The sequence below is a fragment of the Lacerta agilis genome, chromosome 4 (assembly GCF_009819535.1).
Source record: "Lacerta agilis isolate rLacAgi1 chromosome 4, rLacAgi1.pri, whole genome shotgun sequence".
NCBI lineage: Eukaryota > Metazoa > Chordata > Lepidosauria > Squamata > Lacertidae > Lacerta > Lacerta agilis.
The window spans coordinates 25,609,814-25,634,671 of NC_046315.1; the positions used below are offsets into that span (position 1 = coordinate 25,609,814).

Genomic DNA, 24,858 nt, shown 5'->3' on the forward strand with positions numbered 1-24,858 from the left:
TTGGTAAAAGTTTAATAGAAATACCATGTATTTGTTTCTGTAGCTTACTTTTTTAGGAAATGCTTCTATTTGAGGAATATTGACAGAGCTGGTAAGTCAAACTAGAGGCAGACAGAACCCTGCCGTGTTAAGTAAGTGCTTTGTATGGGACATTTTGAACACTGCACCAGTGAAGTGTCAACACTATTGCTTTATGCTGCAGGCATGTCATGATGGCGCAGGGTTAGAAAAAAAAAGCAGGAACAAAAAATGGGTGGCACTATGGGAGAAAGCACTCGTTGCTGCACATGAAGTGTAACCTAGCAGTAATGGCAGTAGAAATTGTCTCAGAGAAGTAGGTAGTTAGCTACATTCCGCTAAATTTTGATTTTCACTGTATGCAAAAAGCATTTCACTCTTTAAGTTTTGTGTTGCATTGGGGTTGTTCAGACAGGATCCAAGGGCCATGTGGTGAGTTCCATATGTATAGTGGAGTTTCTGGAGTCTGATAACTCAAAGGAAACTCAGGGTGTCCTGCAGTGCATCTCAGCGGGCTGTGGTTGGGGGAGCAGAACCCAATGAACCTCTGAGGAAACTGGTCACATCCATGCCATGCATTTAAAGCACTACACAGAGCTGCAGTTCCGAGCACTGTTAACAAACTACAGTTCCCATGATTCTTTGGGGGAAGTCATGTGCTTTAAATGGCACCTGCATCTAGGATGGAGGAAGTGCTGCACTCTGTAGTGGTCTCTAGTACATAGGGGGAGTGCAGGGAACCCATAGCCCTCAATATACTCACCCAAGGAACCAGGAAACCACATGACCTCCAGCCTGGCTCAGGTCCCTATCCTGTTGTCTTTCCCTCTCTCACACACACACACACATCCCCATGAGCAAAGTCAGCAATGGACCAGGCTAGAAGTCCAGATCTGGTGGCAAAACACCTGACTTACCTTAGTCTCCCTTCCTGTAGATTTACTCAAGACTTGGGAAAACATGTGCTTTTGTTAGGGCCAGGCTTAGGGTTCTCCTTAGAGAGAACCCAGGTTCTCCTGGGTCCAGTAATGATGCTGATAACAATCAGGAAGTGGCCATTAAGAGGAATTGTTAAATGGTCCTGCTGACCCAAAACTTCCTCTAGAGCTCATTGAACATCTAAAATTCAGATATCTACCTTAGATTTTCAGTTAATTCCTACGGGGTTACCATGCCACCAGATGCAAACATAGGCTAGTGTTCTTGGGAATGCAAACAAGAGTGTGTGTCCTACCGAAGGTCCAGCCAACTGCTATGCAGGTTGACCCTAAACCACACCAATAGGGATCAAGAATTCTGTAGTCTTAGAGACCACAGAAAGAACCGTCCATAATAAACACATTGGTCTATAAATTAGGGTATTACTGTATTAGCTTAATCTTCTGATCCATTTATTCAGGGGTGGGTAGGATATTTTTACCTGGGATCTGTTCTCAAACTCTTCCTGAATACCATATGAGGAGGAAATATAATCTGAACAGGGTCTCTGGTGTAGCAAAGAACTAGGTAACACGACCATCATCTTGTGCACAAGGTGTATAAAACAAAGAAATTGAACTTCTCTTAAGCTTTCAGCAGAAAGCGATGAGAGATATTTTATTGGGTGTACCTGTTGTAATACATTTTGGTATTTCCTGTACTTTTTGTTTTGGTAGGTTCTGATCATGGTAGTTCTTTGTTGTTTATGGTGTGTTTTACTGCAGATAGCTGCAGTAGTTTTTAAATTATTGTTACCCGTTCTTGGATCATGAAAGTGATGAAGGGCAGGATAACAATAAATGGTAACCAATTCAAACCCCCCCCCCCCAGACTGAAGGTGCCCAAGAAGAGGAAGATACCTCTGTACAGGAAGATGATCTCTCCGGCTCTACAAATGAACTCCCTGCAGCTTTTGAATACAGCGACAGCTTTAGCCTAGATATGACAGAGACTGAAGAAAAAGGTGACCGGTTGATGGATCAATATGCACTTGCCAGGTATGTATGCATTTTATTATTTTAACTTTTTATACCCTGCTTTTTAAAAAATAAAATGAAGTGGTTAAATAAAAATAATAATAATAAATTCCATAAAACACAGTGAGGCAGTTCAAATGACTAAAATCAATTTCTTACAATAAAACCGAGAGCAGCAAGATAAAGCAATTCTAGTTAAATATATGGAGTCAGTGCTTTAACCTATAAGGGTATGCCTATGTGACATTGAACAAGAAATTCTCAGCACAGAAAACATGCAGTTACATGGCAGTCCTGAATTTAAGGATAGGGTCAAATCAGGTCATCAGATCCTTTACACTCTGTCCGCATTAAGGGGGCATAGGCACGGGCACAAAACGGCATGTAGCCTCACTTAATTGTTCTTTTTATTTTACTTACTTTTAAGTTTCTTATTTGGAAATGTAACAACAGTAGCATAGCCTCGCTATCGGCTCTTCACCTAGAATTTGTGGCTTTCTTTCAGTTTTGGAGAAGGCGACAGGAATGTCTCCCCTCTTCCCTCTCCCTTCTTTTCTGCTATCCTGGCTGCATTTCAACCAGCTGCATGTGATGATGCGGAAGAAGCTTGGCGTAGCCATATGAACCAGCTCATGTGTGACTCGGATGGCTCCTGTGCAGTATATACATTTCATGTGTTCTCCTCCCTGTTTAAGGTAAACAAAAAGTGTTCTAGAATCCCACATGACTGACATTTTGTTGAAATCCACAATATATCTCTTAGATTTTGCAGGCGTCGATAAATCCAGACCCTGATTATTTTCCACAGCCCATCAACATTTATTGGGGGGGGGGGCAGGAGATTTTAATTTTCCAGATGTTGCTGTGTGTCATCAAGCAAAAGTATAATGAGAGTTAATTATTATTGCGGTGGGTTTGATGGTAGGTAGACATTGGTCCAAGGAGGCACACTTGGTAAGATCAAAGAGGGAAGGTGGCCCATTATGCTGGGTTGCAGGTACAGTACAGTGGTGCCCCGCTAGACAAAAAACTCGCTAGACGAACAGCATTCGCCTAGCGGAAGCTGCCCCGCAAGACAAAAATTTTTCGTCTTTTTTTTTCTTTTCGTTTAGCGGAGCGCGGCTGTCATTGCCGCTTCGCTAGACGAAAAAACCGCAATACGAAAAAATTCGTAGAACGAATTATTTTCGTCTTGCGGGGCACCACTGTATTTTGTTTTGGATTAAGGAGGATTAAAATCGCCCTCCCTGAGTTATCTCTTAACCCTCAATATGTGCCCTTCTTTCTTTACTGAGCCATCAAGGTACCTGTCCCAAGGAATCTATGCCTGAATGTTTCTGGTGTAGGGTCGTAGATATAAGTGCAACTTTGCCATTGCAGCGCACAGATTCCAGTGTAGGTTGTTTTTTAGTTGCTTTGTTAAGTAGGAGAGGCATTAGAAAGGTTTAGTGATAAGGCAATCACTTTTTCCTTTTAGCTATTCTGCTGTGTGATGTAAGCTGCTTTCTGGGTGGTACCGGCACACCATGATGCTACTGCTTTGATACCCATGTTCCCACAACAGTTTTCAAGATAAGAGTGAGGGTGTTATCAAATGTTTCCAGTTTCTCAGACACTCTAAATAAAACCATAGTATGTTTTGGTTCCTACATGGCTTGAGCATTCCTTAAAAGTAACTCTGTAGTTTACAGCAGAAAACTGTTTAGAAACCATTTTGAAAGCTATTTACAGAAATCTCTCTATCAGCTAGGGAAGCAGGAAGAGAGTCTTGGTGTGCAATAGTTTCCAGATGCAGTTCAGTATGTTGGAACACTCTCAAGCGGCCCAGGCACCCTTGCCAAGCAGTTCTGGCCAGAGGGGAAAACAAACACAAAGAAGCCTCTCTCATGATTTCCCGTCATGTAAACTTGGCATCAGAACACTCATTACATTGTTTGATAGACCACTTGACATTGAGTATTAAAACAATGCCCAGAATGGGCAGAGAAGTCTCATGTTGGTTGATACTAGTGACAAAACAGAATGAGCCAATGCTGTACACAGTCTAAAAAGAAAGGAGTAGAAGGGGCATACAAAACAAACAAGAAAGAAAGCAGGACAGAGAGCTACAGATTTTGTGTGTGTGCAGTAGTTGTGTATACCAAATTAAAATGTACGTTAAGTTCTATCATTAAGTTCAGTAGCAAATGTGTTATGCATACTTTTACTTTATAGAATATTCAGAAAAGATTCTGCTTTCTAACTTGTGATGCTGCCAGCTACCTCGGTGACAATTTGCGAGGAATAGGCTCGAAGTTTGTGAGCTCATCACAGATGCTGACATCATGTTCAGAATGCCCTACCCTTTTTGTAGATGCTGAAACAGTGAGTATTTTTGCATGACTAACCACATTGAAGTGCCATTCATAAAACTTATCAGAGTGGTGAAGAAGCTGATTGTATCTTTTCTTGATAGACATGTCTGGAAACAAATATTGAGACGAGACATTAGGTACTTGTTACATTCTAAAGAACTGCTGCAGCTCTTCTTCATCACGCTGGGTGGTTATAGATTAGGAGAGTCTGTAAATAGGCACTGCTCATAACTGAGTTATGAGTGCAGAATTCTTTCATTAACCAAAATTAAACCAAAGCAGGTTTCTATACCTCATAATTTTGAAGACAGGCTTGAAAGCATTGGGGCATCGTTTGGCAAAATGTTAAAAACTGGAGTTTGGTAGCTGTATATGAAAGAGTTGCCATTGCTGTAAATAGTTATTTATGCCTCCCCATGATCAGCAGAAGCACAATTCTTCAAAATAAGCAAATACATTAAAATATATTTAATTTGTACACAAAATTATGCTTTTCTTGCCTCCACTGTTGGTTTATCCAAGGAAATATGCCTTTTTATGATAGCATAATATGACCTCTAATGCATAATAATATAGTAGCTTCAACAATCATCTCCCACATGTTCAGTCATGAAGTAGTATAAGCCAGGCCTTGCAAATGTCTAACAACTATCCAGGGACTGTCATGTGGGATTTCCCCCATTGATTTTGGTATATAGCAAAACAGTTATACTGATCTCACTGAATGAAGTAATGTTGACTATAGGATCTTTATTTTAATGTTTCTAGCTTCTCTCTTGTGGACTTCTTGAAAAACTAAAGTTTAGCGTCCTAGAACTACAAGAATATTTGGACACATACAACAACAGGAAAGAGGCAACACTTTCGGTAAGCATCATTTTTGGGTGTAATGGCTTTATTTATTTCTGTATTCCTTACTGCAAAAAGTTACTTCATTTCAAATCTGCAAGAGGCTCATTCAGTGAATTTACCTTTAGAGAAAAATACTGGATTATTTACAGTACTCCATCTCTATATCTTCTTTTTCTGTTTTTAGACTATATCTGATTGGACAAAACTCAAAAATAAATATTGCCTGCAATCCTAAACACATTTACTAGGGAACAGGTGTCGTTGAACTTTCATCTGAGTAAATGTGCTTGAATCTGAATATGTCATTATATACATTTTAATCTGTTTTCATTCAAGACTTCAGTCTTGGCCTTACCTGTGAAGGGGATATATATGTGTGTGCATGTAAATCTGCCATGATTGTGGGACTGGAACAGCACCTGGTGGTAGGGCTGGATGATGGAGATGAGTACACACCAGAAAAATGCAGGCTTCAAGCCAACAAGCTAATATAGGCATAGGCACTTTCTTCCTGAAGGAAGAGGGGTGGAAGGACACACATAGAGAATCAGAGTGACTTAGTTCTAGAAACATACTGTTTTAACACCCTACCCACACCCAGTGAGCACCATGATGTCTCCTTAACACAGACAGACAACAGAGAAAGGAGAAATGATTTTTAACTTTAATAAAGAAGACAGAGGACTGTGAATAGGCCTAACAAGCACACACACAAAAAGTCAGATGCAGACAAGGGGAAACAAGTCTGTAAGAAGGAGAAAGCTTCTGAGAATCAACCACATCTGTGAAGCTAAAATCAAAATTGAGGGCTCAAGGGAGAACCCAACCCTGAACTTGTTGTCTGAGCAGCGATTTTCCCCTTCAACCACCAGGTGGAGCGCCAATCCACAATGGTGGCAGATTACATGCACGCAAGTTATTTCTGGGACAAGGATTCCAGGAAATGTTTTTTGTATTCATTATAAAAGGTGTAGCACTGTGTCTAAATGTACCCTAAAATACAACCAAAACTATTTTCATATTCAGTGGCCATCAGGTTATTATTTATTTTATTATTTATTACATTTATATCCCACCTTCATCTTCCAAAGACCTCGAGGTGGCATACATAGTTCCCCTCCTCCCTATTTCATCCTCACAACAACCCTGTGAGGCTGAGATGGTAACTGGACCAAGGTCAACCAAGTGAGCTTCATGGCTGAATGGGGATTTGAACCCTGGTCTCCCAGGTCCTAGTCCAGCACTCTAACCATTACACCACACTGGCTTCAAAGAACTTTATATGTCTGTGTTTTTCTTTCCAAAACACAGTGGCTGGCAAACTGCAAGGCAACATTCGCTGGGGGCTCAAGAGATGGTGTTATAACCTGTCAACCAGGAGACTCTGAGGAGAAGGTAATCAAGGATTTGATGTGTTATGTTGTTTCTGCAGTAAGTTATAATTCCATATGACATCTTGACCACGGTAAAAGCTTTTGTACCTTCTCTTCTGTGTTTGTTTCATACCATAGGCGCAATCTAATATATTGCAGCCATAGAACATAATATAAGTAGGTACTATATATTCCTATCCTACTCCAACATAGAGAGCATTCTTGAGATGTTTGTGCTGCATAGGTCTTGTGAGGCTCTGGATAAAGGTACTACTCCCTTACTCCTTCATGCTCATACCAGCCAACCATAATCCAAAGGTTCTTATCTTTCATGGGAAAAAGCAACACCATCACCTCTAGTTCATTTCCAGTTTTACCATCTTGTTCCCAGAGAAGTGCAAAGAGAGAGAGAACGAACATGTGGAGGATTGCCTAACAGCTCTCTAACATTTTCTTTTACCAATTCCAGATGGCCAGGAATTAATATGAAAGCAAGCTGGCAAATGTGTACTAACCAGCTAGCAATGCGCTTTCCCCCTAATACTCCTTCCATCTTAATAGCTGTTGTGCTAGCCTGCAACTTTAAGGAAATATCCAAATATGAAGGGGTGGTGGCAGGAGTTAGGCCTCACATCTGGGACCCAACCCCCAACCCCCATGCACAGATTGCCCAGTTTCTAATCCTAATGCTTCTAGGGTCCTTAACACCAACTCGTTTCCACAGCAAACTTCTCAGCATGCCATCTGAACGCAATGTCATGGGTGAAGTATCCTTAACTATGATCTGCAACCAAGAACAAAGCACAACTCCATGTTCAGATGACATGCTTAGCTTAAATTTTAGCTTGGCTGCCATGCCTTATGCTGAGCTAAAAAGGATTGGGCTGTAAACTGCTTTGTGGGAACCAACGCATTCATATGATACCAGTAATCATTAGTCTAGTGTACTGTGCCATGCAAACCAGGCCAGATTTTCATTTCTGGGGGCAAGGCAGGTGATGGGGTCCTGTCAGTCTGGGAGCCTCTCTTCCTTAAGCTCTTGGTATGCGGAGAAACGCTTTTCACTTGCCCAGCTAAAGTTTTTTTTTACTGTATCACATATTCTATGATTAAACCGATACTGAAAACAACCCTGGCACAAAGTAAATGCTGGTGTTCATGTAGCAGTTCTGGACAGTTTGTGTGAATCTAGTACAGACTAGTGTAGTGACTAGCAAGATGTTTCCAGTCAAGTGATTTATTTTTAATTGACCTTTGTAAAGTGAAGCTATTATTTTAGGCTACTAGAGAACACTTCGTAACATTCAAACTTTTCTATTCAGCCCAAGGAAAGCAATTCATTTATGTACATCTTTGTGCAGTGATTTGCCATCCATGCTTGGTCAAACATTTTTCAGATCACCATGGCTTATTTTAAGACACAAAGGAAACTGTAGCACCTGAAGACACCATGTTGCCTTTCTTTCTTTTTTCATGGCATTTACTGTGCATGAGCAAAGCCAAACAGCTCCACACACACACCCCATGTAGCCTGGGGCTGCGTCCCATAGTAGTGCCTTTGAAAGGATATAAGCAGGCAGAAATATAAACAACTATAGCATCATGTTGCCAACAATAATTAAGATAATAATTAATAATAATAATAATAATAAGAAGAAGAAGAAGAAGAAGAAGAAGAAGAAGAAGAAGAAGAATAAATTTATTTGTACCCCGCCCATCTGGCTGGGTCTCCCCAGCCACTCTGGGCGGCTTCCAACAAATATTAAAATACATTAAAATATCACAGATTAAAAACTTCCCTAAACAGGGCTGCCTTCAGGTATTTTTCTGAATGTCAGGTAGTTGTTTATCTCCTTGACCTCTGATGGGAGGGCATTCCACAAGGCGGGCGCCCTCTGCCTCGTTCCCTGTAGCTTTGCTTCTCTCCTGGTATGCCCCGCGTAGGACCTTAAGGTCCATAAATAACAAGACTTTGGAGGTCCCAGGCCTCAAGGAGGTTAGATTGGTTTCAACCAGGGCCAGGGCCTTTTCAGCACTGGCCCCGACGTGTTGGAACGCTGTGTCACAAGAGATTAGGGCCCTGCGGGATTTGACATCTTTCCACAGGGTCTGCAAGATGGAGCTGTTCTGCCAGGTCTTCGGCTTAGACTCATTCTGACCCTTATATGGGATTTGGTATATAAATTTTCCCTTGGCTTTTTTGCTGGCCCATGTAGGACCAGCATGGATAGCTGGCTCAAGTGAATATCTGATGTTTCCTCCCTTTATGGTCTTGGTTTATTGACTACTACTAAAATGAGGCTGTATTTTAAGCCATATTTTAATTAACTGTTTGTTGTTTTTCTATTGCAATTTGGTGTTAGCTGCCCTGAGCCCGGCCCTGGCCAGGGAGCGCGGGGTGTAAATAAAGTGTTGTTGTTGTTGTTGTTGTTGTTGTTGTTATTTTAAAAAGTGCATGAAGAAATGTCTATCTGAAATATGACCATTGTCTCCCTGCTTCGCACCCCATAATGATTTGAGTTGGTTTTTGGTTTTGGCAATGTTGTGCCTCATAACTTCTTAATTTTACTGTTCTTTTTTTGCACTTCTAAAAAATCTTTTTCGTTTTACTCATTTATCTTGCTTTCTTCCGTCACCTGTTGTTCTTTCTTTGTACACTGGTTCTGCTCCCTTTTGGGTTTGGTGATAGGCATTAATACAGGGACAAAGGAAAGTTAGTACAAGCAGTTTTGAGGACTTTCATTCTGCGTTTTGATTCTGTACTGTGCTTCCATACCCTTATTTGGCAATATTGATAGCTAGCTTCACTTTTGAATAAGTGAAAATTATTGAGGTGACTATGTTGATTCTACAAAGGAGGATAATGAATTAAAACTGATATTTCTGTATTACTACAATGCTTAGGAGAAAATCAGCTGATTACAGCATGATCTTGATTTAGCTAAATGCTAAGTCTTCTGTAAATGCTTTAAGGACTTTTATTTATAAATAGCAGCAGCCCCAATCTGTGAACCTGTGGGTACTTACCTGCCAAACAGATGGTTGGTTTAGCTGCCTCGATCATCAGATACTGTGTTTGAGGGACCTGGATTCATACACCTCTGTACAAGATATTGGTTCTGTTTAAGGTGATCTTGCAAGCATTTGTTTGATTGTGCACCAACACATTTTCACCCACATGGAGCAATCTTTGGCAGTAATGGAAACAAATTTAAGAAGGAAATTCATGTGTGGAAGCTTCCTTACACAGGTCACTCTTGCTAGACAATAGTGTACATGGCTTCCTATGAGCATTATACAAACCTATCTGTCTAAAAGCATTTTATACCATCCTTCATTAAAAATTCCAGGGTGGCTTGCAATACATAAATACCAGCAGAATAACAGCTCATTGCAGTTCAATGAATACAGAAGGTGCTACATTATTTTCATGCTAGATTTTTCTAGTATATGTTCTTTAAAATAAAATTATATAAACTACAATCTTGTATCCAGTTTTGTGAGAGTAAGCCCCATTGAGCTCAATGGAACATACTCCTGAGTAGGCATGTATAGAATTGCACTGTTAGCTGTCTACTGTATCACTTTGTCCTGGAATGGCTTAAGCCTTTTACATTCTTAGCCGTTGAACATGGCCGGTTGTAACAAATCAGTATTCCTGTGGAGGCATTCAACCCACCCCATATTGCTAGCTTAAAACTGAACATTTCCCTACTTTTTCCTATGCCAAATGGCAAAAGGTTTACATTCGTAGGGTAATCTGAGGGGAAAGTAAATTCAGTAGTTAATAGTTGTAAGCTTTTGTATTCAATCAAATTTTACAAATTCAGATAGTATTCCAGGGTATGAAAAATGTTGAGATGTATTGCCCAAAATGCAAACATGCTTTGGCAAACAGTTGCCAGTGCAATTCTACACTTGTTAATAGCTTGTCTCCTCTCTTTGTTTGACTTCATATTTGCTAGCATGGTGCTGGATTATATCAGCTGCATGGCATTTGACACTATGAACCTCCATGTGCAACTGCTAAAGCAACTAACTTCCTATGCAAATAACCTCACACGCTTTTATAATCAGCCACCACAAAATAATTAAAACTGCAGTTATTTTGTGTTCGTGCCCGTTTCAATGGAACTCTGCATATTAAAAGTGTGCATTCTTACTCCGTGGAGGCAGCTTGTAACTCTAAATCCTGGTCAGCAACAAGATTGGCTACAGAGTCAGTCTATCGCTGAACTATAATGGATGCCTTGGGTGCAAAGAATTCTATAGGTGAATTTTAAAAGCACTGAACTGTTTCATTTCCAAGATGTAATAACCAATTTTTAGAGTAATCCAGACTGGCTTTCAGAAAAAGTTATGCTCAAACCTAGATAATTACAGTGACTGTATTAGAACTGTGATTATTCAAAATTTTGTTTAAACAGCTGGTGCCATGCATGTTGTGCAGTTGATACATTCTGAATCACTTAGCAAGTAAAGAGAAGTGCTAATACTGCTGGCAGACTAGGAAAGAAGCCTGTGCTTTTCCAGTTGCATGCATTACACTGACACTATACTTTCTTTCCTTTCCTTTTTCCTGTGCCATGCTTGCTGTGTAGCAAATGGAATCTCTTGCAGTAAGTTAAAAGTTTTCATATTCTTTGTCCATTAAAATATGGACTAACGCACTCTCCTATTTCCCTATTTTAACTCTTAGCACGTTTCCCCCTTTTTCTTTTTGTTCTTATTAATTCAGTTTATTATTACAAGAAATGTTTGTACTGTGTTTTATCTCAGTTTCCTGGGCAGTTCGAATATAGTTTACCATATTTATAAATTCTCGCCTTGTCACATGCAATTTGAAATTGTTATATAAATTTTATTTGGATAATAATCAAAGCCCTCACTTGCTTAACGTGTGAAGGAAGAGAACAGAAGTAATGGCTCTGCTAAAACAAGTAATTTCTGTACTGCCTTTTTCCAAAATGAGAGTTTTTTTTCATTCTAGGCTAAATTGAGAATCTCATTATGTAATACAGAATAACGGAATCTAATCCATTTTAGAGTATAATACCCCTAGAATATGATAAATCCATCATCCCCACATGTACAACTGAGGGAATCACTTTTCTCATATTAGGGATTCCTCAATTTAGTGGAGCCAATTTCTTTCCTCCTTCCTTTCCCTCATCAGCCCTTAGCTGTGAGCTCATACACTGCAGTGAACCAGCAATTACCTGGTGTTAAAGGACTATACATGATTCCTATACAAAGCTCCAACTTGCCTTTTCCTTCCTAAGGCCAGATGCACATGCACCAGTTATAAATTCAATACATGGATATGCCACCCAAACATGAGGATTTCTACTGCTTTCAAGTGACCACACAGAATGGATTGTGTCCACCACCCCTTTCTCTCTGCATAACAAGGCATTGTCATGGGACAGAATTGTGTTTCAACACTATGGTCATAAGCACCCACTCACAGAAGTCATATATTTTTAAGGTTTTCAATTTAGCCAGCCATTGTGTGTCTAAACCAAGTCACAAATGCAGTTAGAAATTGCAATTTCACTTTTGAAGTGGGAAACTCCTGCATCAACCCACTAAAGCACATTTATTTTTATTTCCTTGACTAATGTAACAAACTTTAATGAGCCAGGTCCATAACATTTCTTTTAGGAAAAAATGTAAATCGTATAAATACAGGCAGGCATTCTAATTAAGCAACTACCAGCTAAGATCTCAAAAGCGCAGTGTTTATATAATGGTATTTAAACAAAAGTTGTGTTTGGATGTTACAGTAGACGATTATTGATTGCGATGGCAGCAGGCCACCGTGAGCTTCAGGCTTCTACACTCCCCTCCAGCATGGCCATGAGGAGGAGATAAAAAACTCTTACTTTGTTTTGATTAACCAGTTTGACATTACATCTGCATTGTAAACTTTATAACCATGGTTTAAAGTTGGCTTGTTTCAAATGAATCATACTTAAGATAACTGCAGTTTATCATGTTGAAGTGTAACAGTAAGTTATAGTTAATTAGAAAAAACAAAAACAGAAGCAAAAGCCATGCCAGAGGGAGACCAAGGACATGAACTGAAACTTCGCTGTTTGCTCCCATAACAAGAAACCATGGTTTATTGTACAATTAAATACAGTTATCATTTGGAACAAGCATATGTGTCACCATCAAAACGGTGATGCACATTATATTGGGGTAAAAAATGCCACTGAAGTTCATTTGGGTGATGTAGAGATGGCACATGCTCCCCATATTCTCCATACATTCCCTATTTACAGCAATATTTGGTCTTATTTCAGCATTGTTTTGTAATCCCTGATTCAATGTTTCTATCCCCGAAAGCACTTTATTGCTTATGGAAAAATAATGTCCAACCTGTTGCTTCTTAATAACTTACCTCTTTTACAATTTTATTTCTTTAGCAATTGGAACTGTGCCAGAGATTATATAAGCTGCACTTCCAGTTGCTGTTGCTTTTTCAGTCGTACTGTAAACTCATCGGACAAGTGCACGAAGTTAGTACAATGCCAGAGGTATGTTGTGTTCCTGTGTGGTATTTATTTCATACAGCAATCTAACGTATCTTAAATGAGGGCTGCTTGTTCAAGATCATGAATGATAACTATAGAGAGGTGTAGCACATTCTATTTGTTTAGAGAAAATGTGGATAGATTTCAAACTGGGTACTTATTTTCTTACATTTATAAGCTGCTCTTCCTGGTTCTCCCCAACTCCCTTTTATCCTCACAACTCTGGGTAGGCAGGTTGGCATGAGAGATAGTGGATATCCCAAGATCACCACTGAGCTTTACTACTCGGATATAAAGTACAGTAATGTTTTTATACATTTGCTCTTCTAGCAGTATTTCAGTCTAGCAGTATTTCAGTATACATTCACAATTGGAGTTAAATACATCTTGCACATGTATTTAAATTTTATTAAAACACCCAGTTGCAATAAATGAAGCTATCACTCTGTCCTTGAATGGTGCAGATTTTATATTTTTGATGCCCAGTAGAGAAAACTTGTACATTGATGAATGTAATTCTCTTTTCCTTAACAGCTACTGAATATGTCACGAGAGCTAAGTGAGTTAAAGAAGAACCTTAAGGAAGCTAGTGCTGCCATTGCAATGGAACCGCTGATTGTAGAATGTGGTACCTCTGAACCCATGTTCACCTCTACAGAAGTAGCCATTCAGTCCATGCTGGAGTGTCTGAAAAACAATGAGCTTGGAAAAGCTCTACACCAAATAAGGGAATGCAGGTAACTTGATCAAGTGGCTGGTCATAACATCATATTTTCCCTTTCTTCCTCTCAGAAGGCTACAGCTGTTTAACTTTACACACACATCTTCATTTACGCTAACAAGCGTATTCAGATTCACTCAGAAGGTATTTGTAATCATTTTAAGTCACAATTTGCTAAGCACTTTTATTGTGCAAGCCTCATTTAAATGAAAATGTCGTGAAACAGTGCATCATACATTAATTTCTGTGTGTCTTTTATGGGAGAAATTCCTTATACTTTGTTCCCTTTTTTAACCATTGCACAAAGCAGTGATTGTCAAGCTGTGATGGGAAGTGCATGCAGCTCCCAGGAATGGTTTCTTCCACATGCATATTTGGGGCCAGAGATGTAGTTGATCATTTAGTCAAATCTTTACCCAGGCCAGAGCTTTTTATTTATTATTGTAAAATGTTGTTTTAGTTCACTCATTGGGCCTCTGATGCTTCTCCCTCTCATTTCTCTGTTGGCTCAGAGTTAAGACTCCCTCACTCATGTCTAAAACAAGCCTTATGTAGAAAGGGTATCAAATCCCCATAGTAATGTTACAGAAACACCTTGCTATCTCCTCTTGTTTCCCATCTAAAGGTGCCTCTCTGTAGTTTGGCATGGTAGAGCATGGGCATCCACCTTCATTCCTGAAGGAAATATATACCGGGGAAATTTTTCTACTAATAGTGAATCCCATGTGTCTATATTGTTTATTATCTCATGCAGTTCCCCGCAAGGCTTATTTTTCAGTGGCATGGAATTTGTATACGAGTTGCCCAAAATATGCATATGTAGCTGCAGGGGAACTGGGAAGGGATTAAACTTGTACAAAAGAGGGAATCTATTTCTTGAATAGCAGAGAGATCCTTAAATTAATGCTGGCTTTTTATACTTGTTTCCCTGCAGGAGTTTATGGCCCAATGACATTTTTGGAAGCAGTTCTGATGATGAGGTCCAGACCCTACTGAATATTTACTTCCGGCACCAAACACTGGGGCAGTCTGGCACTTACGCTCTAGTGGGCTCCAATCAAAGCCTGACAGAAATCTGTACTAAACTGATGGAGCTGAACATAGAGATCCGGGACATGATCCGCAGGGCTCAAAGCTACCGAGTCATCAATACTTTTCTTCCAGACTCCAGTGTTTCCGGCACAAGTCTCTGACAAAAGTCTTGTGCCCCCCTTTTCATTCAAGTTGGGATTGCTTCCATGCTGGGGTGAGGTGGTGCAATGCCTTCTCAGCCTTAGAAAGACTTGGTCAAGTTGTAGTCAGTCTTGTTACCTTTACAACATTTTCCAAGAGGAGCTGGGCAGTGTTTTCAATGTGTAGCAATACTGCAAGGACAAAGGTAGCATAGAATCCTTTGTTTTGAGCTGCACACACAAAATGCATTTCACTGGACAACCGCAGTTCACTACTGAAGAAGTGACTTCCATACATACCAAAGACTACTACACTGAACAAGACTTCCTTTCTAGAAATTTATTTTTAGGTTGGCAAAAGTGCAATCTTTCCTTCACTTGAGGATGGTTTTGTTTTTTAATCTTGTACATTTTTTCCCCTTTTGACCAAGTTTAAAAAAATGGGCAGAATGAAGCTAGCGACAGGACACTGCAAGACTGTCTTTTTGAAAGCTGAGAGCCTGTGTGTATGAAAGAGGTTGTAAAGAACTACAGTTTTAACTGTACACTGTAACTTAAATATGATTACTGTATCTTTTTGGGGAAAACCAAGCTGCTATGAAGTACATTTCCTGATGTTGCTAGGCTACTGTCTTGGAAGGTACTAGATCCTGTTGTAAAAGGTCTGTTATTAAGGCCAAAGTACCTATGAATGGACAAGGAAGATTTTTTTAAAGATTTTGGCTGCTTTTTACTAGAGGGTTGCTTTTATGAATATATTTATATTACATAAGAATGGTTGGTCTGGTATACCTTGCTATTTTGTAGGAAAACATCACATTGCTGATTTTAATTCTTTTGACCTGCCCCGCATGGATATTTTAATTTAACATACATTGTTTTAACAGTTAAGAAATGGAAAGTGAATTTTGAGTTGTACTTAAGAATTTTTTTGTAATATGTAAGTTTTTCTTGCACTTAATTGCTGTAATGTGTTAAATGGGTGCATGCAAATCTTTTTGCACATTTAAGACACTTTTATTGCAGCATAGTCTCACTTATTCACTCTGTAAATACACTTAAAGGTTTTTGTGAAGTACCTTTTGGTTGATATTTTGATCAGAATAGGATCACCTAACTAAAATATCAAGGTCATAATATATACATATGCATATATACAAACATGCCTGTGTGTACTGATTAATATGGAATGAGTGTATGATAAGGTACAAAGGCAATTCCTTTAAGTCTTTCTGAAACCATATCAATATTGCTTTCAATTGGTTTGGAACTAACATGCAGCCACCACAACACTCAAATAGCTCCTTTCTAAATACCCATAAGGGAGGCAGAAATGTAATCTCTCATTTGACCAGAAGCCGCTTTGAAAAATAGGCTGTTTATTCTGAAGTTGGCTTCAAATGCATAGTCCTAGCTGGATGAAAAATGCTGTATGTTTCTCCACTCTTAAGGGGTTTAGCCCTTTAAACAAAATTGAAGTAAGGTACTCACATTTAAATTGTAAAGGGAAAATGGAGGTTGCAAGAATGAGTTCATACACTATTTTATGCAAACTTACAGAAGTAGTACACTTAATCATTATGACTAAGCAAATATGCTGGAAGTGTACCCTTTGGGGGGAAATGTAATTCTTGCTCCTCAAGCAGCTCTGGAAAATAAGAGCCCATACTGTCCTAGTTTTAACTCTTCCTGGAAAGTGATTCAGCTATAGTTCTGAGTGCATGAGAAAGTAAAGCAGGGTTTTACACATTTCCCCATTAGGTGCACTATGTTGCTGCTCCAATACTGTTGAAACCAAGGGTAGTTTTATGCTTAGCAACCTATAGCCTACTTCCATAATCCTTATGTATGGATAATATTTCTGCCTTTTGCTGAATTTCACTGGTTCTTAGTGGTATCCTGTCCTGCCATCTGTGGCAAGCCTGTTCTCAACTTTGTGCCTGCCTGTTGCAGTCCTCTTAAATACCAAGGAAGAAGTGCTCTCTTACATGGCATGACTTGAATGCTGTCTCTACAAAAACACCCTTGCCACCATTCTGCTTGGAAGAATGCTCTGTAAATAAGAAAATGCTTATGAATGTCAGAAAACCAAGCTATTTGAGACACCAGAACTAAAGCTTATTACCTTCTCAAACTGGCCTAATCTCCCCTACTGATAGGTATCCTGTCTAACATTGCTCACTGTCCTAGACCGAATTTATACAGAGAATGTGTGTGTATATATCTCAGATCACCCCATTGTACAGCTATCTATACTAATGTCAAACTATGCTGCTTCTAATAGTGCCACTACAGACCATCCCATATTTCCTTTTTAACAGTTGCTACCAGTGCTATTTACTTATTCTTGGCACTCTAAGCACACTGAATGCAAGACAACTGGTTTTATTACCATATCAATTTACAAAGTTGGTTTCTTTGTAAAATGAAACAAGGTAGTGGAAATTCATCTTCGTAAGTTACTTCAGGAAAGAAACTCAATTGTTTTCATATAACATACAAGGACAGAGACTCTGCAAGTCATGATCAATGAATGACTTTTAAATCTAACACTTATGCTGAAGTATCTGTTCAGTTGGGGGGGGGGGAGAGCAGACCATCTGCCAAGATCAGAATTACTCGGTTTATTCCATTTACTAAGTATTTTCCACTGCAGAGATTGTACCAGAGGGCAATATATGGAATAGCTTAGTTATAGTCTTAAGAATATTTTTATTAGTTTTAGTAGGGTATGCAAAGAGACAGCTCACATTTTTATTAGTAATTTGTCATTACAGTATTAATCTAAGTAAATGAAACAGCATCAAATGGGATAACCTGGCCCCTTGTAGAAATTTTAGGTTTGCTACATAGAAATTCTTCAATTTCCCATCCTTCAATATAGCTCTCATGTACTATAGCTAGTCTTCCATATCTGCAACTATTACAATTGAAGTGGAATTCAAATTCATTACAAGTTACCCCAATAAACTACAAATATTTCCTAGCCTTACAAAAATCTTTACTCCAGTATCCAATGCCAGGTCAGAAGCCTAAGGTCAAAGCCATGTTATGAAACAAGTAACAAAGTGCATGGTGCCATGTGCAAGAACAGCACAAATTAGATAATGTATTTGAAGCTGTAAGTATTGTCACAAGAGAGTCTTTTGCCTTTGCAGCGGCCACACAGCTCTTGACGGTGAGGCCTCTTGAGGTCAATGTGCCTTTTCTTCTGGGGGCAGGAGCAACGAGTCTTTGCACAGATCTTTGGATAACATATTTAAATTAGTGAACAGATCAAACTTCTCCTCCCAAAGTTGGCTCCCTGCTACCAATGTATTTTACAGTATACTAGTTCCATAATTCTATTGTTATTTCTCTAATTCAGCACTGTGTCCACTGTGCCACCTTGGCTCAGGGCTCCTGCCATAGTTGCAAGTTCTACTTGTTTTGAAAGCAGCTCAAAAGTGGCCTGTCCCTATGAATGAAAAACCTGCAGATCCTGGGCCTAATTTCAAGGAGGGTGTGGTGGGGCAAGGTAAGATCACCACCCCACATTATTGGGATGTTTAAAAAAATTGTGGAAAGCTATTGCCTTCAGTGTAGAGGGCAGCTGTGACCAATGCAGACATAGCTCCCAGAGGATTACTTCCCAAGAGAACTTTGTTAACTGAAAAGTTTGCCTTCTCCTGCTGTACATTATTCTGTTGACAGAGCAAGATCTAAAAATTGTTTGTCTAATAAAGGCAAACCATTATTTTATCATGCTGTTTGCATAGTCAAATACAAAGTCAAGAAACTCTGGTCATAAGCTGGCCAGTTCAGTTATCTCTTTAACCATGTTTTAGGAACGGGTATGCTCAGTGCTGAATTCCTTTTGTTTGGGTATACAGGAAAATTTTGCTAAGACCACGCATGAGATGCCAATTAGCACAACTTGAAACATTGCTACAAAGATATACCAGTACATTTATCCACATGCAGTGAAAATGTTTCTCCAGGCCTAGAATGGCAGCTATGTAAGTCAATCTGCTATGGGAGATGTCCCAAGTATTGTACACTTGCAGAACCCAAATAACTCAGTTGGTAGAGCACAAGGCCCTTACATCTCAGGGCCATAGGTTTTATGTTGGGCAAAAGATTCCTGCATTGCAGGGGGTTGGGCTAGATGATCCTTGTGGTCCCTTCCAACTATGACTATGATACCAAGCTTCTTAGAAATTACCCCCACAGCTAGTCTTGGTACTAACTGTAAAGAAAGATAAACGTGACTTCTCCATATTTTTTTCTATTCCCTGAACACTGCTGTTTAAGGTAGGTAGGTATTTCTCACTGTTCAACACATCTTAGGAAACATGTTACTTACACGGCATTGAATTGCTTCCACTTTATAAGGATTAAAGCTCTTCTGACATTTGCGACAAAGCTGTTTAAAGTAAACCTATGCAAAGGAAGGTGGATGCCATTAGAAGAGAGCCTTCTCAGATCAAATGTCTAGATTTGTCAATTCTTCAAAAAGTTATGCATCAAGAGCAAAAATAGGTTTACAGGCAGAGGTTTCATTGATTCAGAACACTATATTCTATTATAATTTCAGGATTATCTTGCATCTTGATGGGCTTTGTCAGGGCAGGGGAGTGGCCTTCTGTTTAAGCCAGTTTAAAGCTTTCTTTCAAACATAGTTGCTTCAGGGAGATTCACAGGTAGGGGGGACAGGGTTAACCCCTCCCTGGTTGCAGCCCCCCCAAATTCTCCGGCCATTGCAATTAGGCTTGAAAAAAGTATGGGCTCCAATGGCAGGCTTCTTTCACGCCTAATTTCAACAGGACGGATAGAAGCCCGAGATCCTTAGGAAGACCTCTGCAGCTGCATGTTAACCCACAGGTGCTATGTTAACAAAAACATGTTTTAAGATCTCCCACTCAGACATCATAAGTGAACTATCTTTTAGTTAATGGGAACAGTATCTCCATTCAGTATCTCCAAATATTCCACTGAAAAGGTTCCAGTACTAGCATTTTGTCAGGCATTAATGAACAAGAAACCTGATTAACAGAGATTGGTAATAGTTCAAAAGAGTTGTGGGTAGTATGACAATCTCCTTGCTATCTTCTGGTCAAGAAGATGAAAGTGTTGTGGCATCATAAATAAAATCTAACATGAGCATTCTGCTAGTCTACAAAAGCTTATGCTACAATAAATCAGCCAGCTGCAGCAGAAAGTCTTTTGGAACCTTAAAAACACACACAGCTATCTGGAAAATGTTCAAAAACCCTTTGCAGGTTTGTGAAGCACTTCAATTCATAAACGATTCTCCACTTTCTGATAAGGTACAGCAACCCTTTTGTTTGTACCCCAAAGCAAACCCTCTAGAAGCAAATTTAGTTTTTTTCATCTAAATACCTTATTGGTTCCAGAAATGCACCATACGTAAGCACTCTCCCATCTGGTCTTGCAGTCGTTGCAATGGAAATAGCCATACTTCTGTTCTAGGAACTGTAATAGAAAATAGCTGATTAGCAGCATAATAAATTAATGTGTACCACGATTAGAAATCTTTATAGCATTAAGCCAACTCGATTACCATTTGCAAGTTTATTGTTTAGGGCAGGCAATGGAAAATGCAAGATATGTTATTTCCTAGCCTTACAAAAATAAATTGAAGCGGTTTTTAAAAAAATGTATCCAACTGCAGTCTTTGTTAATAAACTACAGGAATTATATGGATTGTGGCCAACATGAATGTGGCTTTGAAAACTAGCTGTGGGAGCGCACTAGATATGAAGTGATACTGTAAACATACCTTTTGTGTCATTTAGCTCATACCTCATGGACATATGCAAGAAGGGTATTGCAAAGATTTCTGCAGAATAATTTTGCTATTCAAACACCAAAAACCTTAATCTTCATGCAAGCATAAGACTAAAGATACCCACTTCACTTTGTCACCTTATACCACCCCTGCAATGCTGACAGATTAGTCTAGCAGAAATCTTGTGGCATGGCCCAAAAATTATAGTTGGAAGTCCACCACGCACAGGTTGCAATCTTATGTACATTTACTCAGAAGCCAGGTCTTTTTGAGTGTAGTGGTCTTCCACTGCAAAAATAAAAAAATCACATGCAGGGCTGTGAAAAGCCTCATTTCTCACAGCCTTAAATGTTCCTCACATGAATGCAAAATCATTCCCTTTCCATATTGGGTTACGTGCCAAATTAACTTCAAAGGTTACAGTAAGTAAGAGCTGCCACTAGGTTCTCAACCACCATCATTCCTCTTTTACTTACTACAACAGTTATAAAACCATTATGTGGCCCTCGAGTTGCTGACTGCAACTCCCATTAATCTTTGCCATGATGGGAGCTTCAAGCCCAGCAAACCAAGGGCCACAGGTCCCTCTCACACACAGGAGTCACACTCACTTAACAATTACAGGTAGGTAGCCGTGTTGGTCTGCCATAGTCAAAACAAAATAAATTAAAAAATCCTTCCAGTAGCGCCTTAGAGACCAACTAAGTTTGTTCTTGGTATGAGCTTGTCACCAGACCCTTATATATAGTGAGAGAGTGAGGAGAGGGTGGTGGGAATGGGTGATTGGCTGATGGGTGTGGAAAACCCGTTGATGACTTAACGACTGCAATTAGTCCTAAAGGAAAAAGCAATGGGTGAGATGGCTAAAGATAGCTTTGTCATGTATAATGAGATAAGAATCCAATGTCTTTGTTCAGACCAGGTCTCTCCGTGGTTTTGAGTTTGATAATGAGTTGCAATTCAGCAAGTTCACTTAATAAGACAGTGACCATACCTAAATGTACCGTACTTAAAAGTTTCTCCAAGTTAAGTGGAACTTGCTTCCCTATAGGCATGCTTAGAAGATGGGAGGCTGTACTCCTGTTACTAAAGGAGCAGAGGGAGGGACACCACCTTCAGCTCCTTGGAGAAAATGTTGGCTAGAGATGCAAGCAAGCAAGGAACTTAGGAGGTCTGTTGGAGCTTTCCCTACAGCCAGATGCAGCATTTCACCATCAACACAGCCCCAAATCAAATTTCCCAAGGACTCTATTAGGATCTTGGTGGATTCTTGTGTGAGTCAATTACATGAGAAGTTATCCTTTACACACAACTACTATAAACAAGTCTGGCTTTCTCAACTCAATTTAAACTTGCCCAGGCTTGTATTGAAGTGGTCGCATCCCTCACCAGGAACGCCTAAACTTCTAAACAACAACAACAAGTGCATGGCAGATTAGCAATCCAAAGGGTACAGACTCAGTCCAATATCTGCAGTTAAAAAGGAGATAATTCTGAATAGGCTAAAGCAGTGGGTCTTGGACCTGATTTCAGTTAAGGAAGCTAAAAAGGAAATGGGGGAGCTCCCCATTTTGGTTATTAAAGCCACTTGTTTACTGATACCCGTTGGAACTGCCCTTCGTCCATCTGCTAAACTAAACACGAGATTATTCCACGAAAATATCCCCGAGATGGATCCCACAGTGGACAGGGAGGAGAGGGCATGATTTAAAACATCTCGAATAGGAGGCGGCGCCTCACTCCCTCAGTGTGCATGCACACGAAAGCTCATACCAAGAACAAACTTAGTTGATCTCTAAGGTGCTACTGGAAGGAACTTATTTTATTTTATTTTTTATTTTAGAATTTCAGGAGTCCGATGAGGCGGTCTTCGCGCCTTTTTTCCGCCCCTCCACAGCGCCCCTAGCGAATGAACTGAGGAGAACGAGAAGCCCACTCACCTGGAAAGCAGCTCTCTTGCCCTCAGTGGTGGTGGAGGCGGCGGCATTAGCGGCGCCTTTCTGGGCCGCGTCGCCCTCCTCGTCCCGCAGCTGCTGGGCGGATTCTTCTCCTTCCCCGCTGCCTGGAAGCTTCCCCTTCGCCTCAGCCGGCTCCTGGGCGCCCTTTTCCGGCTCCAGGGGTTCCTTCCCCTCGGGCTCTTGGGCTTGTTGCTGGGATGGCGGCCCTCCTTCTCGCCCCGTGGGTGGCTTCTCTGTCGCAGCCGCCGCTGCCGCCTCCTCCTCGGGGCAAGGGGAGAGTTGGCGGCCTTGCTGCGGCGGAGGCTCCCGCCCGAGGAGGCTCTGGAGCTGGCGGGACCCGAGCGAGCACTGCACGGCAGCGTCCACCCGCGGGTTGACCTGGGTGCCCACCTCCTTGGTGCTGGCTTTGCGGAGCCTCGGGGCGAGGCCGGGGCTGACTTGAGAGAGCAGCGCCTTCAGCTGGGCCCGCTTGTAGCTGTCTAAATAATCAGGCGAGGACGGCGGTGGCGGGAGCGGGGCCGGCGAAGGGGCAGATAGGGGGCCCCGGTAAGGGCTCGGGATGCTGCTCCTGCTGGTTTTGCTCTGCTTCCAGCCAGGCTGCTTTTGCTTAGATGGCGGCCTAGGGGCCACGTTGTGGCTGTGGCTGAAAGCGTTCCCATAACTTTGGTAGATGCTATAGGACGGGTAGACAAAGCGCTCCATCGCCCGGAGGGACAGGTAACTTTGCTCCCCTTCTCCCCGTGGCTTTTATCCCTCGAGGGGAAGGGCGTCTTAATTGGTGCTCATTACTGCCGGCGGGCGGTAATAATCGCCCCTCCATTGATTATTACCAGTTGCAAACTCTTGACTTCCTTCCCATGGCTAGGGGAGGATGTTGGTAGGACTTAGGCCAAAGTAAGTGAATATCCAAAGCAAACTCCTAAGCTTGCAAAGGTTTAACACAAACACTCGAGCGTCCCTGTGCAAACTAAAGCCCATTCCTGCTGGATCGAGCCCATTAAAAAGTGACCAGACTGATTAACTAGGTCTCCGACTGTGGTATATCCATTGAAACCAATGGGTGCTCCCTTGTGGAGAATTAAAGGCACTTGCCTAAATATTGGTTTTACGCTAAAGCAATCCATTTGGCTTCAGCTGCTTGATACAAGTTTACGCCTGCTCTGCAGAACTGTGCTACCTTGAGTAGGAAGCTAGTTTAAAATAGGCTCTTGCACATGGAGGGCAAGGCCACAACTCCCCCCCCCCTCCAAGTTGGGCCCATCTGCCTCACATAGATCATAGGTTAACATCCGAATACAGTTCATATAAAATCCAGTGTGTGCAAAATCTCAGATAATACGTGTGATATCAACACTGTTCAGATCTACATAAGTTATAGTGCAACTCAAGAGTAAGTCTCATTGAGTTCAACAGGGCTTATTCCCATGTAAATAGGTATGACAATGTCATCTGAGATATAATGCACATTTGCTCTGTTCATTATTGTCACAGATAGATGCCCAACAGAACAGGAGCCTGTGGGCAGGGAGACAAAACCCCACTTCCATATAGAGAGTAGACCTTTGGGGACAACTGGCAAAAGGAAAGCAAACATATTCACTTAGCAGACTTAGGAGAGACAATGTTTCCATCCTTGTCATCAGTCCTTGTCAGGGCTGAGCTGCTGAAGAGGATGTTTTTAACCCACCATTAGTTTGCATGTATATATATAACCTTTCCCAACCACTGGAAGAAAATAGAAGCCTGTTCCACAACAGGGTTACTTTTAAGTAAGTCCAATTTACAATGGAAGTTACATTAAAGTAAGTGTGCTCTTATAGTCATTTTTGGAGATTTTGAATCAGTTCATACAATGCATACCAACATCGAGGCTGAACCAATCTGGGTCAACTCTCACATTTCTCAGCTCCTGATGTATCAGAGCTGAATGTACTAGCTGGTCACCCCAATAGCCAAGTTGTGTGAGATTCCAGGTGCTTACTCAGGGTTCGTGTTTCCTTTTGGAAAGGAGGCACACAGAGACTGGTGTCTTTATGATATTTGGTTTGTACTTCTTGCACAAAGCCTTTCTCTTTTGGTTTTCCTAATGGCTCATTACCTTCCTTTTGTCTTCCGAATGGTCCAT

General features: G+C 40.7%; 2 protein-coding genes across 15 annotated transcripts in view; one reads left to right on the forward strand and one right to left on the reverse strand.

Annotated features, from left to right (window-relative positions):
* Positions 1-16,062, forward strand: part of FRY (FRY microtubule binding protein) — a 170,483-nt gene extending 154,421 nt beyond the window's left edge. For 6 of the 11 annotated variants that reach the window (XM_033146473.1, XM_033146462.1, XM_033146464.1 and 3 more), the window contains 9 exons: positions 1,828-1,994; positions 2,479-2,668; positions 4,188-4,337; positions 5,096-5,194; positions 6,491-6,610; positions 11,154-11,171; positions 12,984-13,094; positions 13,626-13,828; positions 14,747-16,062. In XM_033146473.1, the coding sequence (XP_033002364.1) occupies positions 1,828-1,994; positions 2,479-2,668; positions 4,188-4,337; positions 5,096-5,194; positions 6,491-6,610; positions 11,154-11,171; positions 12,984-13,094; positions 13,626-13,828; positions 14,747-15,005 (1,317 nt within the window). In that variant the 3' untranslated portion in view covers positions 15,006-16,062. The remainder of the gene's footprint in view (positions 1-1,827; positions 1,995-2,478; positions 2,669-4,187; positions 4,338-5,095; positions 5,195-6,490; positions 6,611-11,153; positions 11,172-12,983; positions 13,095-13,625; positions 13,829-14,746) is intronic. The other 5 variants (XM_033146469.1, XM_033146468.1, XM_033146472.1 and 2 more) reach the window with 3 other exon arrangements.
* On the reverse strand, positions 1,862-23,487 carry ZAR1L (zygote arrest 1 like). 4 transcript variants are annotated; one of them, XM_033146476.1, is made up of 4 exons: positions 22,716-23,484; positions 20,367-20,459; positions 19,330-19,404; positions 16,357-17,037 (listed from the first exon to the last, which is right to left on the reverse strand). In XM_033146476.1, exons 1-4 carry the CDS (start codon positions 23,433-23,435, stop codon positions 16,996-16,998), a joined length of 930 nt encoding a protein of 309 aa, XP_033002367.1. In that variant the 5' UTR covers positions 23,436-23,484; the 3' UTR covers positions 16,357-16,995. The 4 variants fall into 4 exon arrangements, with proteins under 4 accessions (XP_033002369.1, XP_033002367.1, XP_033002365.1 ...); XM_033146474.1 differs by lacking the exon at positions 16,357-17,037 and adding an exon at positions 17,680-18,228 and having other exon boundaries at positions 22,716-23,473; XM_033146478.1 differs by lacking the exons at positions 16,357-17,037; positions 19,330-19,404 and adding an exon at positions 1,862-1,948 and having other exon boundaries at positions 22,716-23,487.
* Between the last annotated feature and the right edge of the window lie 1,371 nt (positions 23,488-24,858).

Coding starts and splice junctions, on each gene's coding strand:
- ZAR1L (XM_033146474.1), bottom strand. CDS start 23,435: ATGGAGCGCTTTGTCTACCCGTCCTATAGCATCTACCAAAGTTATGGG. Junction 20,460..22,715: donor GCAAGAGAGCTGCTTTCCAG/GTGAGTGGGCTT, acceptor TTTCTATTACAG/TTCCTAGAACAGAAGTATGG. Junction 19,405..20,366: donor GCATTTCTGGAACCAATAAG/GTATTTAGATGA, acceptor TCCTTTGCATAG/GTTTACTTTAAACAGCTTTG.